The sequence below is a fragment of the Zingiber officinale genome, chromosome 10B (assembly GCF_018446385.1).
Source record: "Zingiber officinale cultivar Zhangliang chromosome 10B, Zo_v1.1, whole genome shotgun sequence".
In the NCBI taxonomy this organism is placed as follows: Eukaryota; Viridiplantae; Streptophyta; class Magnoliopsida; order Zingiberales; family Zingiberaceae; genus Zingiber; species Zingiber officinale.
The window spans coordinates 11,334,152-11,353,051 of record NC_056005.1 but is presented as its reverse complement, the minus strand read 5'-3'; the positions used below and the strand labels follow the sequence as shown (position 1 = coordinate 11,353,051).

Below are 18,900 nucleotides of genomic sequence, written 5' to 3'. Positions count from 1 at the left end.
TCTGGGAACAACTTTAGACGATACGTATAAAAAAATGCTCTATAAATAAACAAATCGATCTACAATTGGATGCTTTAGCAGGATGTTTGCATCCAGACAACAGAAAACTAAACAAAAGGCTGGAAGAGGGAGAACAGATGCTCGTCAAATGGCAGTTCTTCAGGAACATTGCACAGCAGATCTTCGTCAAAATCTTTACACTGGTTGAAAGAAATGCAATACATAAGAATGGAATTGCTCATGCTCAAAGAAACAAAAACTGACCCGGAAGGAAAGCAGACATTATTTACATTAGTCACCAAGAACCCAGCACGGATCTATCTATGATTTAAGAACATATCCTTCGGTTATCTTCCAGCCTGACTTGGTATACGCCATCTCGTACCTGGTGGTGTAGGTGGTACTGCAGGAATCGTTATGCTCGGGGTGAGCATCGTCAGTCAACTTAGCAGATTCCTTGATTGTAGCCTCCACTGTCGACCGACAGCCATTTAAGGACACAGTGATACTATCGATCGTCACACCTAGTAGACTGTACTCCCAGAACCAGCCATGCTGCTTGATCTCAACAGCTCGATCGGTCCATATCTTCAGCATTCGGCCATCCATAATCTGTCCAGAATTTAGAAGTTATTGTCATGTTTCAGAGGGAAATACTATTATACAAGCATCTACAAAGTATGAGCTACCAAGTCAGTATCGATGTCCAGATGACAAAATTATTTATCAAAGCTTCTGTTTGTACATAAAGGCCTTGGAACTAAGAATCCATCTATGTTTTGTGGAAATCTTGGCAAACTAATATAGCTCGTGGCTGTTCATATAATTTAATTTTTAGAATTTACATTATAATTCTTAGTGTACCAAAGACTTTCAAAGAGCAGCTTCAGTATATGGGTGGTCAAGGTAAAGCAGTGAATAGGTATGAAAGTTTAGGAAGTAGATGTACAAGCAAGAAGCTTGTGGAATGGATTCAGCTGATACGCTATACAAGCTATTCAATATGGCTGGAAATAAAAAAAATTATAATGGTAATCTTTTTGGTCTTCTTTTAGACTAGTACTAAATTATAAGTTAATCCTATCAAAAGAAGAAGAATGTTGAAATGCCACAAACCAGTAAATAGACCATAACTCACAGCTAAAAGAAGACCAAAAAGATCCCCTACGAGAGACCGCTGTCCATTGCTCTAGAAAGTTAATGCTCTTTTAATCTCACTTCTTTTAAACAAATGACCATCATAACTATGCATTAGATATAAATCAATTGGCAAATTAAACAAGTAGAACATGAAAGAGCAAACAAATTGTCCACTATCAAATATTCCATGTAATAAAATCAAGACCAAATGAACCAAACAGTAATAAAATCTTGCCTTATTGCTAATCGAGCCATATCAGCCTATCATGTAAATAGGACAATGAACCAAACAGTAATTAGCAAGGTGGAAAATCCCAACTTCTAATAAAACTGAAAAACTAATAATACTGAATAGAAACCTACAAATTTTGTTTCAAACAAGAATTCTATTTGCAAGTCGGACTTACAATAGGACATTAATCATTTTTGTAAGTTAAACCAAACATTAAACTAGCATGCTAGAAAAATTAAAAATATGAGGTAGAACAAGAGAGTTAAAGGTCCAACAAAACTAATAATACAAAACATAAACCTCTCTGTTAGTTTTTGGCTTTCAAAACTAATATCATACAAAATTGTTGAAACGGACAGACAAGATAATGAATAATAGTTTTAAATATAACAAAACATAATGCAAACTTATCATGAATGAGCGTCATTTGAAATTTAATGTAAAATGATCAATATTTGCTCTTTTTATTTATTTTCATACCATTTTGACTTTGTTGATCGAACAATCCTACTACGACAAATACAAATGTTTTGACCATTTAATCTCAATAATAATGGCAACTTTTGACAACTCATAACAATTATCATTTAACATTGTACGTTACCCAACCCATCAAATCTGTACAAACGAAAATTTGCATTAACCAAGACAATATGTCAAATTAAAATATGCTTTCATATGTCAATCTAGCAAAACTGGTTTAGTGAAATCATGTTAATTTCATGTAGCTAATTTTACAATTATATTTTAATTTCGTCATTATTGTATGTTACTATTGATAAGATTGAAAAAAAAATCGGTTAAATTTGGTCAGGTTATGAAAATTGTTGAGTTAAATTAGGTTAGGCTCTGTTCCTTAGGATTTTCATATGAAACAAGTTGGGCAAACCTTGCTGCCATGGATCCATACATCAAAATCGAAAAAAATCAGATGCCATTTTTTTGTCAAATCAAACCTTGTGAAATTGTGAATGATCTTTGTTCACCTATTGTTGATTAACTAAGGAAGCACAATGATATGAGCTTTCCATTTTTCCTTGGATGAAGTACCATGAAGCTAGCAAACCTACTTTAAGATGTCTCTCCATGCAAACGCAGGTTGAAGATCATACCTTTTTCAAGAAGAGGAGTGGGGAATGCTCGCGAGTGGGACGCCTTCCGAGGGGGAAGCCGCTAGGGCTCTTCGCGAAGGGGGAAAGAGTTCGCGAGTGGGGATGACTTCGCGGTAGGGAAGAACACTGCTAGATCGCCGCAAGGAGGATCGCCGCGCTAGGTTTCTGTGAGTCGGGAACACGCGAACACGGGGTGGGAGTCGCTTGGGTTTTCTAGCGTCGGTGACAGATTGATATTTGATAAACTTTTTGGGTTATTTTTGTCATAATGGATAAAAATTAGAGGTTAATTTTGTTTTAAAAAAATCATTAACCCTCGGAATTAAAAAAAATATCGTTTTTCTTAAATTTTATTGGATGCCCAAATAATCGTTGATTATCTAAATCATACAAAGATTTTGTTGATAATCTTAAATAACCAAAACTATCAATAATAATCTCCAATCAAACGTACCCTTAAATATATTATAATAATTATAAAATCGTACTTAATATAACAGATCAAACTGATTAAGATAACCGTATTTAATAATATAAATACTATTAAATAATACTAAAGGCAAGTTAATAATTAGACTCAACATAATAAACTAGGGCATCTTTAAAAAGAATAAAAAAATAATAAATAATGAAAAAATGGAGTACCCATTGAGTAATCATGATTTAGGGGGGTTATCATTTCTTTTGCGCCGCGAGGCAGAAATGGTAGATAAGGCCACCATTCGGCCACGCCAAGCCATTCTATCTCACACCCTCCCAACACGCCAATCAACCTTAAAGCCATCATCTCCAAAAGGAGACACAGAGACCCTGAGACTTTCCTCGTGACCTTCACCTGCATCGTCCATGGCCTGCACCTCTCTCCCCAAACACCCTCTCACTCTCCTCCGAGCTCCCATCAACAAGTCATCACCACCCTCGCCTCCTGCATTCCCCTCACTCTCCAACGCATCGCACTCCCAGTTCTTTGGCATCAAGCTCTCCGCTTCATCACTCCCAAACCCTTCTCACTCCCCCAAGAGGTCCATGCTCGTTTTTGCAAAGGTACGCACATCTTAGTTTCTCCCTTCTTGTACACAAATTAAGATTTTCCTCTGCATAATAAGAATTTGTTAACTTGTAGGTGTCCGAGGGGAATGTGCCTCCGTCCTTTACTCTGAAAGATCAAGATGGGAAAAATGTGTCTCTTTCGAAGTTCAAGGGCAAGCCAGTTGTGCTCTACTTCTATCCTGCCGATGAGACTCCTGGATGCACCAAACAGGTCAGGTTTCAATCAGGCGCAATTAATTGGTTCTTCTAATTACCATGAGACAAATTTCGACTTTAAATAGACGGTTCATTTTGGCCGATACGTAGGCTTGCGCCTTCAGAGACTCCTATGAGAAGTTCAAGAAGGCTGGAGCTGAGGTCGTTGGAACAAGTGGGGACGATCCTTCCTCGCACAAGGTAAGCAAGATTCCAAGGTTTAATTTGACTAAGACTTCCGCTGAAACAAGTTTGTCGTTGAAAATTCCTAAACAGGCCTTTGCCAAGAAGTACAGACTGCCATTTACCCTGTTAAGTGATGATGGAAACAAGGTGAGGAAGCAATGGGGGGTGCCTTCGGACCTCTTTGGAACACTGCCTGGAAGACAGACCTACGTGATCGATAAAAATGGGGTGGTTCGACTTGTCTACAACAACCAATTCCAACCAGAGAAGCATGTCGATGAAACACTGAAGCTTCTTCAGACCCTTTGAGATGCCACTCTTCAGCTTACTTTGAAGGGCAATGTAATTAATTACCATGACATTGATCGGTATCTCCTCTCTTATTAAGTGTATTAATAGTTTTAACAGAGGATGTCATAATATAAAATAATAATAATAAAAAAAATTCCATGTGGAAAATGAGCGAATGGGGGCTTCACTTCACTTCAAGCTAAACCGACAAGCATAAAAGGGGCGGACGACGAAGCGTACAAGGAAAAAGCGTCTCTTTTTCCTCTCCTCGTCGCTAGGGCAATCAAATCAATCGCCGAACCTGAAAATGCTGTCGGTACGACGATAAGCTCATGGTCGGTCTTTGCAAATGACGCAGTTGCTGCTGTCGGTTGCAGGGAGTTCCTTTTTCTTCTCTCTGTGTGGCCCTGGTGCTGGTCGATGCTTATCTTTATTGCCCTTTGATTCGGTCGTCGCTTGCTTCGCTCTCTTCTCTTCCATATGTTATTGATTCCTGGAATATATCTGCGCGGATCACTGCAAGGCAAGAAAGCGACGATCTTGGTGGCTGGGGCTGCCTTTCCTTGCTCCGATTTCTTCCTCCTATTCTTGTTTCTGGGATTGTAGTATTCTTTTGTGGGAAGATTTATTTTGCTGGCGCTTAATTATCCATAAAAACCCTTTCTCGATTCCGAGACCCAGCTCTCTGGATCCTGGGTTAACGTTGCCTTAAGTAAAGTTTGCTCCTTTAGGGGGCTTGCATTCTTTCCACTCCTGACTCCTTTGATTCGGGATTTTGTTCTTCGATTTTTTCCCCCCTTTTGGGTCGTGAAATGGGCTAAACGTGGCAGTAGTCTGAGATGATGTTATCATCCTGCTGTTGTCAGTGTTCCCCGGTTTGCTGCTGGAAATCGTCCCTCCCCTCTGACTTGCCTAACCATCCGAAGTCACAATGGGGAGATGCCCAGCATGCGGCCACAGATCCACCTCCGGTCCCAATTACGCTGGAGAAGAAGCCTTCTTGTGAGAAGGTTGTGATCGAACAGAAGAGTGCATCTGAAGGAAAATGTACTGAGATCTTGCTGAAGAGCAGCCTAAAAAAGCCGAGAGTTTCAGATTCAGAACAAAACGTAAAGGGCAATGTTAAATGGCTGGACTTCTTAGGAAAGGAACTTGTTGAGGTCAAGGAATTCGAACCTACGTAAGTTTCTTGCCATTCTTTTCTTATCTTGTTCGTTGTGGAATTGACAAATAAGCTTTCTTCTATTTTGCAGAAAATATATTGATCAACATTTGAATTACTAAGGACAGTTTTCAAAGTAGCATCCACTGTTTTGCATTTCATTAATTTAAAATTTTTTATTATGTCTCATGTGTATAAAAACTATTCCAATTTGTCTATGAAGTAAGACCTTAATACCTAGTTTATTTAAGCTGGCTATTTTTTGTTATTATAAAATGTAGTTGAAGAATATCAGGTAGGCGTGATGCAATCTGCATAATCCTTCAGATTATTTATTTATTTAAAGTTGTTTTGGTGTGTTTGTAAGTTTGGCTAATAATAATAATAATGTGTAAGAAAAATAAAGTATCTTCAAAATTTTACATAAACGTAACCATCTGTTCCATGTTGGAAAAGGTCATGCCACTTCAGGAAAATGGTATTCATATACTTGGTGGATTTGAGTGAGTTCAACTGTAAAAGTTAGCAATAATATAGTAAAATACAAGAAAATTAAATTGATAACTGGGATATCTTAAAGTTTTCACCAAAAAAATTGTATATGTAAGCTCTTTTCTTGAGCCATTTCTTTGACAACTAAATGGCAAAACAAAAAAAAAAAAAAACAAGTTCATGTTCTCTTAAATGTCATGCTCTCATTGGTATTGCTTGATGATATGTATTTCGAACTCATTGATCCTTTATGTGAGCATTATATTATCATATTCAAATTTTATTTACTGCACATAAATAACTGTCAATCCACCTTTAGCTTTCTATGTTTATTTGTAACTATTTCATCTTCTTATTTCCAATAATTTTAAGTTAAATCCATCATTTTCTCTTTCTATTTATCATGTTTTGTAATTTTTTTTATTCTCATGATATTGGTCATTCCTATATGAGATGTAAAGGATACTGGCAACTTGAGGAATAGACATTTTATTTTGGTAAACAATTTTTATTTTTTAGCATGGAGATTATTTTCTTCTTGATTTATGCTTTTGTAACTAATTATCATGCTTGTGATCAGCTTGTTAAATTTGTTTGATAAAATCAATCTTGACTCGCCTTTCTGCATCTTAATCAGTTCATACAAATTGTTCTTACATGCAGTGAATGGGAAGAATCAGATTACTGCACGGACGACAGCGCGGGGTGCGTTTGTGTGATTCAATGACAGTGACTTATGAGAATATCCATCGATTGTCTCACTGTTAATTACAGAAATAATTGCCTGATATTTTCCCCTACATCTTGTGCGCATTAGATTAATCTTCCAAATTCCAAATTTTTAGATCCTTAAAATTTTTCTTTGATGATGAAATCTCTCTCAGTTCAAGCAGGCGCAGTTGCATTTTATTCTATATTGTCCGGTGTAGGGGAAAAAATAAATGTATTAATTTTAAGTGGAAGCCAATTGCATTCTGATATCCAGCTCTTGCTCAACGCATTTTCCTGGATGTGCAGTGAGTGTTAATTTTTCGTCCAGATTCTCAGAATGGTGCTTGTTGTTATGTGACAGCAGCTAAACAATCACAAAAACAATGTGCAGAAAAATCAGGGGAGGGGCCAAGGGCTCGTACCTATGGCCGGTCGCATGCTTGCGTTTTGTTTACTAAATTGGGCGTGCGTCATGCTGATCGATTCAAGAAGACTTCCCGAATTTTAAAAGGCTATAATTTTTGTTTGACTTGAATCTAAGCCCAATTGACAATTCTAAGCACGAAATGGAGATGATACGGAAGAGGAAATGGTACGACAATTCAATCGATAACGCTGGTGAAGGAGCCGTTCACTCTACTGCCAGCTAGAAGCCGTGATAGCACCATCCATAATAAGGGAGGAGAAAGAAGCGAAGGCCGTCACCACCATGTCTGTCAAATCATCCACCATAAAGGCATGGCCAACGGAGGCAAGGAACGCACTGGCGATTGTCGCCTTCTGTAAGTTCCTTCCTTTCTATTCCCACCAGGCTGGTGATTGCGGATTTGCGGTGGTTGTTGATTATTGATACTCGAAAGAATTTCTGTCTTCCCCTTGATTCGGTCGTCTCGTACTTCGTTTCGCTCCTCCGTTCCATGTTCTTGATTTCTGGAAGACATCTACGTGGATTGACTGCGAGGCAAGAAAAGGAATGATCTTTGGAAAATCCTTTCTGATTCCTAGGGGTTTCGCTGCCTAGAGGAAAGCTTGCTCCTTTTCGTCATTCGCATGCGATTCCAAGTTTTTTTACCGGATTCCTAGTTTTCTCGCTTGTCTGCTTTGAGGAATTTGGAGGAAAATTTCGGATTTTGAGGGTTTTCTTGTTGAAGAAAGCAAATCCCCTTCGGGTCATGAAACCGGATCTAAGTGGTTGTGATCTGACATGAGATTTTCGTCCTGCAATTGCCACTATCCCCACGTCTGCCGCTCGAAATCGTCCATTCGATGTGGCCTACCCAAATCTCGGCAGTCGCAATGCCGAGATGGTCAAAATGATTCCGCGCCGGTTCCTATCGTGTCGGAGGAGAAGAATTCTGATGAGAGGATTGTGGTCGAACAGAAAAGTGCAGAGGATGTGAACTGCGAGATATTGCCAAAGAGCAGCCTAAAAAAACCAAGAAAACCAGATCCAAAACAGGTTGTAAAGGGCAATGTTAAGTGGATGGACTTGACAGGGAAGGAACTCTCTGAGATCAAGGAATTTGAACCTCTGTAAGTTCATTTTTCACAGACTGATTCTGATGCATCCTGAGATGGTTCTTTTTTCCTCTTATCTTGTGATCTAGTTATCCCATAAGCTCACTCCTGTTTGGTAGAAAATTATCATTTAATTTCTAAGAAATTCCATGTTGTTCTAGTGTTTCATTTATGCTTTTTTTCAGTTAAGCATCCTTCCTACTGCAGTCAAGTTTGAGCTTAGCAATGACTAATTCACATTCCAAATACTTTTTAAGTTAGATTCTTGCTTCTTGTCTATATTGACCTATTCCAATGTCCTTGAGTAAAACCTTATGGCTATATAATTCTCCTTGTGAAATGTAGTTAAGTTGTTGAATAATATTATGCTATCTAATTTCTATGCTGTCCTATGGAGACGATGTAATTGAAATGATGTATAGGGAAGACAGAGGAATGTGAATTGTTTCCTTGAGCAGTTAGTTTCACGAAATGGTGTATAGTTTATTTGCAAATAACAACTTTGCCCAGGATATTCTTGCTCCTGTCTTCCATTCCACCTTGCTAAAACTATTGTTTTACTATTTGCGGAGTTGATGATGAATTTTTGTAGTTGGAAGTTTAGCTTCGTTCCCAAAATTCGAAATAAATAAATCAATCAAATTCCAGTTTTTTTTATGCTTCTCATTTCTTGCAGCGAATCTGAAGAAGAAGATTACACCAATGGCAATGCAGGATGCATCTGTGCGATTCAATGATGAAGAATTCTTTACTTTGGATGAATTCCTGAGATACTACGGACCGAATGTCCGGCTACTTCGGAAACCAACGCGATCTTTTGATCCTTTGATTCTGTGTTTATCATCCAGGGCTAAGTTATGCCATAAAAGCCAGCCAGCTTTTGAGCTCATTACGATTTTGGTTCTCGGCCGAATCTTTTTTATTGTATTCAAACTAATGGAATTGGTTCATATTGATTATAGCTCTCGCTGGATTTAAATAATTGTAATTGTTTCCAAATTATTGGTTGCACTTGGCAATAATCAGAGAGATTGGATTTAATTCATCGCAATATTGCATGTAGTTGGAAATAAATGAAAAGATTAATATGTATAAGTATATATGAGTTATGATTATGATGTGTTTGGGAATGATTATTGCAGGGCATAATAAAAATATGATAGGTGAATTATTATTTTGGAATGAATTTCTAAAATGTTCTGTCCAGGGGCCGATTGCTTGCGTTCAGTTTAAGGATCCACTTAATTACGATTCGATCTACGACCGGGGATTCACACAAAATTCCAGTCGGTGACGACGATGGCGTCGACGGAATCGTGGCCCTCTCCTCCTCGGCCTCGAAGCGGGGAGATCCGTCGCGACGATGTCTTTGGACGTTGCGTGCTGTTCTCCCCCGCACGCTCGCGCCGCCCCTCCGACTTCAAATCCCGGTCTCCTGCCTCCTCCTCCTCCAACCCTAACTCTAAGCCCTTCTGCGCCTTCTGCGCCGGCCACGAGAGCGAGTGTGCGCCGGAAATATTTCGCTTTCCGGCTGGATCTTTAGATGACTGGAAGATCCGGGTCATCGAGAACCTCTACCCCGCTCTTAGCCGCGATGCCGAGCACTCACCGAGCACTGCCGATGGCCCAGATGCCGTCATGCCGGGAAAATATTCACTGACCGGATTCGGATTCCACGATGTAGTCATAGAGACTCCGGATCACTCCGTCCGCCTTCCGGATCTCTCCCCTGAGGAGATTGCCCAGGTGCTGCTTGCCCACAAGCAGCGGATCTTGCAGCTGGCGTGCCTCGAATCGATTAAGTACGTTCAGGTAGATAACGGGAAGCGGCTGGAAATTTACCCATTTTGCCTGTTTATGTTGCGGACAAAAGAAATATTCTCAAATAAAATGTTTTCTTCGTAGACATTTATAGTGAATTCAATTCCGATTAGCTAATCATGAAATATCTGATAAGGTTTTGTTTTGTTTTGTTTTTCGCTAATAAAAGTATCAGATAACATATAAGTTTTTCAGCGTTCATATCTTGAAAATTGTACTATTTATAGATAGTCAACTCACCTCAAATTTGGTAGTTTAATGGCGTTGCTGTTGTATTTTCAATCTCTTCTTCTTGTTGTTGTTATCGTCTGAACTGATATTTTTTTTATGGGAACAAAGGTGTTCAAGAACTATGGTGCTTCAGCAGGAGCATCAATGGCCCATTCTCACAGTCAGATCGTGGGCCTTCCACTTGTTCCTCCTTTGGTTTCTACCCGCCTTGATAGCATGAAGAAGTTCTATGATATGACTGGGAAATGCAGTCTATGTGAAGTTCTTTCCAACGATCTATTGGTTGCTGAAACAGTCCATTATTTTGCGATTGTTCCCTTTGCAGCTTCATATGCTTTTGAGGTGTGGATAGTGCCACGAGGTCACACTGTTCATTTCCATGAAATTGATCATGAAAAAGTAAGATTTGTTTTTCTATATTCTTTATCCATATGTTGTTTTTGTTTATCTACTTCTAAATTGCTTAGTGAGATTTGTAGGAAGAGATTCTCATTGCAGGACGATAGAGATTTGATGGATAGGATATCTAATGATCGTCATAGGCCTCTGTTTTTCTTATAAAAATCATATATGTAATTTGTATGAAATATATTTATCCTTGGTTTTGATTGAATTTTTCCTCTTTTGATTTTGGCATGCTGGCTTTATGCGACAAGTCATTAACTTTGATTAAATTCATCTTGACCCATGAGTTGTTATTTACATGGTATTTGAGGTTCATGTGTCGAATTATGAAAACATCATTCCACAATTGCTACATGATAGCTTTATATTCATAGGGGAACTGTCCTTCGTGTATTGCGCTCTTATTCACCATTAGCTGATCTTAATTTTTCAAGGTTATGCTGCTTGGGCTTTATGTAAATTCCACCCTTAATTGCATTGGAACAAGCTTGGAGAGGCTTATAGTAGGTTCCTGATAAGCTTCCTTAAAGGTTAAGAAGTTGAGAGGCTTTACAGAAATGGTAGAGAAAAAAGAAAGTCAGTACGCACTTTAATGTATTAATATAGAAAATATATGAATTTGTGTCATCTTTTCTCACGGTAAAGGACCTAGCAGTAAAACAGGTCTTACCACAGTGCATTGTATCTTCTATAAGTGTAATAATAATAACGTATTGGTAATTCTGGTGAGAACCTGTGAAGTTTGACATACTTTTTGTTGAGTATTTGTGACAGTCATTGATGGTTAGGCTAAGATTCAGCATGGGAGAATAGGTCGAACCATCTAGACAAGACATGGGAGCAAGGTTGAGATGCATTGTTTCTACTGAAGTGTATATTTTTTAATTATAGTGGGAACCTATTAACTTCTACATCTGGCAATGAGGTAATGTTTGTGACAGTCGCTAGTAGTAGGATGCAATGCAGCTAGGGAGGATAGGACTGGTCGTCTAGAAAATACTAGGAAGTTTATACTAACCTGCAGTATCCACAAGCATCTATCTCTATGAACATTTACTTATGGTCTGGAAACCATCCAGAGAAAGTGGATCTGGTAATTAGATACCTAACATCTGGAAGTAAGTATAGCAATATTTTCTTTCTGAGATTGTTGCTAGATCATATGGTATTCCTTTTGATAGTCCATTAGCAAGTGTGCAAGTGTATTTCACATCATTTTGATCTTTTTTAGCTGCCAATTGTTTTCTGTAGAAATGTGGTAATTGTATATTATTAATTACAAAGACTTGAAGTTTTCTGTCGCCTCTGAGATTTACGTCTTACTGATTTTTCAGTTAAGACTAGATCTATTGTATCAAGAAAGTGGACAGTATGTCTTCGCAACAATTAATTATGCTGCCACTTGCACAGTTTAAAAAACATCAGACCCAAACAAGTATTGTCCTGTATTGTTAGTGAATTCTAATGATCTCTTTTATGTTTTCGATTGTGATTTTTTTTATGCAATTGTGGTTATTAAGAAATCTTTCTTTCTTGAGCCCTAGCCCAGTATTGGAAACTTGGAACTCAGCTTTTACCATGTGTCGCTACACATTATTTTTAGCTGTGTTTTTCTCCTGCAAAGTTAATGAAATATGGCTGGATATCAGCCTAGCTGCTGTGTCAAATCCATGCTTGTAGGCTTGACAATGAATGTATATATACACATCTACGCATCTCGAATCCATGATTTAAGTTTACATTGTTGTGACAATTTGCTCTTCTTGGCAGGCAGTGGATCTTGGCGGGTTGTTGAAAGTTGTGCTGCAGAAGTTGTCCAAACAGTTGAATGACCCCCCATACAACTTCATGATTCAAGCAGCGCCGCCCGACTTACCATCCTCTTGCGCACCTTCTGTGCACTGGTTTTTGCAGATTGTACCACACTTGAGCGTTACAGGAGGTTTTGAAATTGGAACTGGTTGTTTTATCAATCCTGTTTTCCCAGAGGATGCCGCAAAGGTCCTGAGAGAAGTTGACGGCTCAAGATAAGTTTACTTCCTTAGAGTTTTTAAAGTTAAATTTAACATTGATGATAGAAATAAGATTCCCCAATTCCTATATGTACAACTTGGTTGGACGACGTAGGGGAAGAATGAGGGTACACTTTGGCCTTCGAATTGTCATAATTCTACTACAATTGATGATCATGCAACAGTGATTGCATTGCTTGTGCTAATGTACGGACTTCAGTTTACGGCTTGGCCTTGTTTGAGATTACTTGTTCTTAGTTTTCTCAAAGCCTTCTATCTACTAAAACAAATCGACATACAAACAATTGTTCCGATGTGGATTCTTCAATTTTGAGACTTAAAACTGTCACCGTAGGTGGAATTATGTCACCCTGTTTTTCAATACGGTTCCAAAATTGTATGGCACAATGGAACCTTTCTATATAGCAATGCACTTATTCATTTGGTTTTTGATTATGAAAACAAAAAAATAATCAATCATTTTAAGTTACAAATTTGCTTCAAACTAAATCTGATGTCAAATTAGAGATGTATACGAAATATTGTGATGACAAAACTAGCGATCCCTTCGTAAACAGATCAACTCATAATCTGATTGTAATTTGAATATTTTGGCATGTTAATTAGAATATCAATTGTCCTATGTTTATACACAATTCATTACCATTCTATTTCTTACCATAATTTATTGTCTTCTGTATTATTATTTTTTTTAATACTGAACTTTACATAAGAATGTATTTATGCAAAGATATTTTTTTGACGTATAATGATTATCTTAAGATAAGAAGAGAAATTAAGAAAGAAAGCAAGAAGAGAATTCGAAAAATACTAAAGAGAAATATGCTGTTTGCTAAAATAAAGTTTTGTTAATAACAGAGGATGATTCCTCAATATAGTTATACGTTTATATAAATTCTGGATAAAATTAATAGAAACATATATGATATATAGATTTTAAAATTTCATACGATCATCAATAGAGCTTGATTTTAAGTCGCGAGCTAAAAAATTATGATGCTTTAAAATTTGGATGGTACGTCCATCATTTTAGAAAATCAAAAGAATGTGTTTATATTAACGTCACTGATTGGCGAAGTCTTAGCTGTGTTATTGACAAAGGATACGGTTGAATCTGGACACGAGACTGGAATAGATTAATAGAACATGTTACAAAAAATGAAATTATTCAGTTCAATAAAACGTGTGGCGTCCATGGACCATATTTAGCCGGCACGGGACACGAATCATTTTACTTATACTCATGGCTGTCGCGTAGTGCACTGGACCCAACTCGTGACGTCACATTCGCCCATACTGCACCTGCCACGTTGAATTGCGCATTAGCCAGGACCAAACTTTGCGGGTCAAAACTTATTTTAATAATAATTATAAAATATACAAAATTGATAAGATAGAAAAAAAGGAAAATTAAAAAACAAAATATAAACTAGAAGATATGTATTTTGGAAACTTAGATGTATTTACAGTATGTTTTTAAATTTTTAGTGTCTAGAAGTATTTTCCAATTAATAAATTTTTGGAACGTGTTATGCATAAGATATTTCCATAGATATCACGGTCACGGTGGGGTTTTAGAACTTAAATGTTATAATCTTATTTTCTGATAGTTATTAATTCATTTTACTTAAGTGTTTAAACTTAAAAAAAAATGGAAAGAAAGAAAAGAAGAGAGCGATGATGATCATAAAAATCAATATGCAAACAGTGAAAGAGATAGACATTGAAATTTTTAGACAGTATTCAAAGGATGCTATCTCGAGGATAAATCTTATCCTGAATTCATCCCTCCTTTCCTTCTTTTCTATGACTGTCAAACAAACCTACAATCACTAGACTTGCTTAAATAAAAATATAGGGGTAAAAATGAAAATTAGGTCATTTGTTTTGGTTATCATTAAAAGCCGATAAGGTTCCTTCGATATTTAAAGCATTAAAAAATATAAGAAACCTAAAAAAATTGGTTAGCGTTAGTAAAAGGGAGATGCTTCCCTAGGGTTCGCATACTTATTAATTTATTGCGATCGTGTTACTTATCTAGAACCGATTGTCAGCTATGGTGGTCACGACCAGAAAATTTGTAGCTTGTTATTTTTCTTTTAAATTTTATTGTATCCAGACTATCTTCATTTCTTTCTAACATTTTTTTTCCTTTTTTTATAAAATATTCAGCAGCTGTTCCTCATGGTCGGCATCAAACCCTGGGCTATAGCCCAACTAAGTCGTAAGATGGCTCCGCCCTTGGTCACGACCGTGTAATCATCGTCTCTCTATTATAATTATAGTTATATGGTACTATGTAATCTTTTGAGACACGAGATTCAACTGGCCAAGCCTGCAAGAAATCAGTTTGGATCTTCTGTCCCTAAATTTCTTTGTCCCCGTGTCTCTTGTCGATCGGACAGATCAGATTACATCTCAAGGCATCACGACATCCTTAAGATGTGTGCAATATCCTCGTGATGTGCAAGACATCCTTGAGATGTAATCTGGTCCGTCCGATCGGTAAGGGGACACGGGGACAGAGATATTTGGGAACGGAAGATCCGAACTGACAAGAAATTCGATCAATCGAATCATTTAAATCTAGGGACCAAAGAATGTCTTAGCAGTCAAGAACTTTCGCCACTGAAGTAAAGTGCTGGGTGTCAAGATGTGTCCCCTCGGATGGATCTAGTGGCTAATACATGAGATGTTGCCACCATGAGGTTAGGGATTCGAATCTCGGTAAAGTCGAGGTAAATGTCTCTTTTATGTGCTAGTCATTATTCCAAAGGTTAGTAGCCGCATGTGATTTACCTCCTCCGTGTTGATCCTGAGACGGATTGATGGGGGCGTTGGAGGCGAACGTATTTGTCATTTGTCATCTTGGGAATGTCAAGATGTTATTTATCTCTTTTATATTAACTTAAGAACAGATTAACCGAGACGCTAGAACTAATGAATCATCTTTTATCACTTGGAATGTCAAGATATTTGGAGTATTTCACTCATGATGACAATTTTAATATTGAGATCATCGAGAGCATCCGTCTCAGTTTGCTACGGAAAAAAAATAACATAGTTTTTTAGGAGAAATAAAGTATTTACTTAATTTTTTTTAGATATCTAATGATTAAGACCCAATTTCGATGAATTTTATTTCTCATTTATGACTTACAAGTGAAAAATAAAAATTATGTAAGTAAAAAATATTCTATCTTGATGTTCGAGGGTTGATAGAAAAAAAAAAATCATCTTGATGCTATAGGACCGAATTGGTAAACTATTATTAAATATCCGATATCAACTTAAAAAAAAAAAAAAAAATCAGTGACGGACAGGTTTGAAAATTATGTGACTAAATCTCAAATCTCAAATTATTATTTTTAACACGGTTTTCCACCATCCCAATTGTCATTATTTTAACTAATCATATCTTTACCATACTATAAATCTTCCTCCCCAGCGCTCCCTTGTCCTAGCAAAAGCGTTCTTTTCCACTACAGATCCCAGGAAAAAGGAGTCTTTGAGGAGTGCATAGATGTGCGGAGGAGCGATCATCTCCGACCTCATACCGCCGGCGGCGGCGGCGCGGCGGGCCACGGCGGAGTACCTGTGGCCCGGCGGAAGAAAGAAGAGAGGGAAGCACCGGAGGGTGGAGCTGGAGGATGACTTCGAGGCGGACTTCGAGGAGTTCGATGATTCGGAGGAGGATGAGTTCAATTATTACGAGGAAGGCGAGGAGATCGATTTCAAGCCCTTCGGATCGAAGTCCCCTTTCTCGCTAGGTAATTAAGTATATCTGTCTAAAAGTTGCAATTTTACTCCTTCAAAATGGTTATTTGGCTGTCTATCTTCTATTTACGGATGATCTCTTCTTCGATAGTTTCTATGCTTCCATGGTTCTCTGATTTATAAGAAGTAAGGTTTATGGAGTTTCTTTTTCAATTAGAAACAATTATTTAAAGTATAAAAATTGGAAGAATAATTATGGATCCCTTCTTGAGCGTTATCAAACATTATAACACTCTTTAACCAAATAAAAGGGAAGTTTATCAGAGTTGAATTCAATACCTAAAAATATTCTCTCTTTTTTCCCCCTTGGCAATAATTCAACGTTTTGCCTTAGGATTTTTCTCATAGCTTATTGGGATCATGTTTTCCAGATTTCTTGGAAGGTCTGTATAAATTTTGGTGATGATATAATTGGAAATTATTTTTAAGTTTTATGCTTTCTGTGGTTTGTGGGGAAAAATATCTCTTCATGTTTGCTATTCTCCACTAATCTGATAATTTATGAATGATGATGAGTTTTGGTATGTAGGTTAGCACTTTTTCTGTTTGTATTTTATACATGTGTTAGGAATGGAAATAAATGAATGATTTCTTACTTTGCCATGGCAAAACCATATTTTCTTTCTTTGGTTGTTGATTTCTTGTTTTGTTCTTGCAGATGGTTCAACCACCCTAGAGTCGAGAGATTATGATAGACAAGCAGCTAAGTCAGCTAAAAGGAAGAGAAAGAATCAATTCCGAGGAATACGCCAGCGACCATGGGGCAAATGGGCTGCAGAAATCAGAGATCCTAGCAAAGGTGTCCGTGTTTGGCTCGGGACATTCAACTCAGCTGAAGAGGCTGCAAGAGCTTATGATGCTGAAGCTCGTCGCATTCGTGGCAATAATGCTAAGGTGAATTTCCCTACTACAGTAGACTCTCGTCGCCAAAAGCGTGCTTCAAAATCTACTTCTGCAAGAGCATTGGCATCTAGTATGATAGAAAAGCGCAAATTGAAAGAGTCCAACTACATTAACCACCAAGAATCTGATTTCTCTTCTACAATTGGCCTCTTGGAAGAGAAGGGGCTAACTAAACCTGATTACTCGAACCCTGCTTTGATGAAACAACCTTCTGAATCGTGCGAAGCTCTGAAATTCCATTCCGACGAAGATAGCAACTCATTTGGTCACCCAGAGTCTGTGTGGATTAATGAGATGAAAACCCCAGAGATCATATCTGTTCATGCTCCCCCAGCGAACAAAGGCAATAAAACTGAATTACTGGGTGATGATAACCCTCAGAAAGATTTCAATAACAATTATGGATTGGAATTGCCCACAGAGACAGCCTCCGAATTTAAACTCCCCGAAGACTGGGTGGCATTTGACCCATATGTGAAATTCTTGCAATTTCCATACATTGAAGGAAGTGATGAACTGTCGATTGACTGTCTATTTGGTGGTGAATTGGCACAAGATGATTTGAATGCTGTGAACCTATGGAGCTTCGATGACCTGCCTCTGGAAGATAGTGTCTACTGATCAATGACCTCATCCTGGCTATTGTTGTTAAGTTTATAAGAGAGAAGTAAGATTTCTTATAAATCTTTTTATTCCCTTTCATGCTGTATATCACATATTCGGGTGGTTAAACTGATTCTTTCACTTGCTCATTTCCTCAGGAACTATATTGTTAACGTAGGGTTTACCGACTGCCAGAATTGTCCGTGTGTTGTCAAAGTTTCTGTATTCAAAATAATATTCAGGAGTAACAGCTTATTGCTGCCTTACAAACTGTACTTCGTATAAGTTCTTGTTTGAGAAATGCTTTTCAATCAGATTGCTCTTTGCTTTTTTATAACTCATTGTTTTCTCGTCGGGAGATGCTCTGAGCTATGCCAAGCTCCACTTGCTTCAGAAAAATAGCAAGTTGCAAATACACCTAACAGAAGATGTGCCATTGCACTATTGTTAAATATGTCTTTTAGTTGAAGTTGCTTCCAACTGGGACCAAGTCATCAAAGACTGGAAACACATTCTTCTTCTTCTTCTTCTTCTTCTTCTTCTTCTTCTTTAATCTGATTGACTTAATTCAAAACCTCCTTTGGTTTTGGTTTTGGTTTTGGTTTTGATTTTTTACCATTCCACTATTGAATGCTTCAAAATAAAGGAAAACTGATGGTAGTTCACGGCATCAGTTTCCTATTGAGGCACGGCTCTTGCAAGGTGTAGTGTTACATCGTCTCATCGGGATTCTTATAGTTGACTGGAGCGTGATTGTGGCCCTGTACTACTTCACGGGAACCCCATTTTCAATTAATTAGAGCGGTCAAATAAGACAACTAAACGAATCGGAAAAGCTAAAATGAGAAAATCAGAAAAGCTAAAATGAGAAAATTGAATCGTAAATCAAAATTCTGACCCAATGGAATTGTGAGGGAGTCCAAAATAGAATTTTCCCCTTTGATTTGTATCGTTATTAGGAGGTTGCCAACTATGAGAGATAAGATTTTTTAGGTTGATAATATATATCCATCTCCATTAATTTTAAAGATAATCGAT

The 18,900-nt window shown here is 37.6% G+C and overlaps 4 protein-coding genes and 1 long non-coding RNA gene across 5 annotated transcripts; 4 read left to right on the top strand and 1 right to left on the bottom strand.

Annotated features, from left to right (window-relative positions):
* LOC122028661 lies at positions 1-2,799 on the bottom strand. Its single transcript, XR_006124905.1, has 2 exons — positions 2,485-2,799; positions 1-612 (listed from the first exon to the last, which is right to left on the bottom strand). It is a non-coding gene; the product is annotated as an uncharacterized LOC122028661 (long non-coding RNA).
* A 434-nt stretch (positions 2,800-3,233) lies between these two features.
* LOC122028822 (peroxiredoxin Q, chloroplastic-like) lies at positions 3,234-4,320 on the top strand. Its single transcript, XM_042587752.1, has 4 exons — positions 3,234-3,528; positions 3,608-3,745; positions 3,841-3,930; positions 4,006-4,320. The coding sequence occupies exons 1-4, from the start codon at positions 3,331-3,333 to the stop codon at positions 4,222-4,224; spliced, it is 645 nt and encodes a 214-aa protein (XP_042443686.1). The 5' UTR covers positions 3,234-3,330; the 3' UTR covers positions 4,225-4,320.
* A 125-nt stretch (positions 4,321-4,445) lies between these two features.
* Positions 4,446-6,856, top strand: LOC122028823. The gene is made up of 2 exons (XM_042587753.1): positions 4,446-5,386; positions 6,524-6,856. The coding sequence occupies exons 1-2, from the start codon at positions 5,046-5,048 to the stop codon at positions 6,585-6,587; spliced, it is 405 nt and encodes a 134-aa protein (XP_042443687.1). The 5' UTR covers positions 4,446-5,045; the 3' UTR covers positions 6,588-6,856.
* A 2,426-nt stretch (positions 6,857-9,282) lies between these two features.
* LOC122028821 (ADP-glucose phosphorylase-like) lies at positions 9,283-12,805 on the top strand. The gene is made up of 3 exons (XM_042587751.1): positions 9,283-9,901; positions 10,250-10,540; positions 12,317-12,805. The coding sequence occupies exons 1-3, from the start codon at positions 9,389-9,391 to the stop codon at positions 12,575-12,577; spliced, it is 1,065 nt and encodes a 354-aa protein (XP_042443685.1). The 5' UTR covers positions 9,283-9,388; the 3' UTR covers positions 12,578-12,805.
* A 3,215-nt stretch (positions 12,806-16,020) lies between these two features.
* LOC122029950 (ethylene-responsive transcription factor 1-like) lies at positions 16,021-18,199 on the top strand. Its single transcript, XM_042589095.1, has 3 exons — positions 16,021-16,349; positions 17,015-17,926; positions 18,021-18,199. The coding sequence occupies exons 1-2, from the start codon at positions 16,103-16,105 to the stop codon at positions 17,878-17,880; spliced, it is 1,113 nt and encodes a 370-aa protein (XP_042445029.1). The 5' UTR covers positions 16,021-16,102; the 3' UTR covers positions 17,881-17,926; positions 18,021-18,199.
* Positions 18,200-18,900: the final 701 nt, after the last annotated feature.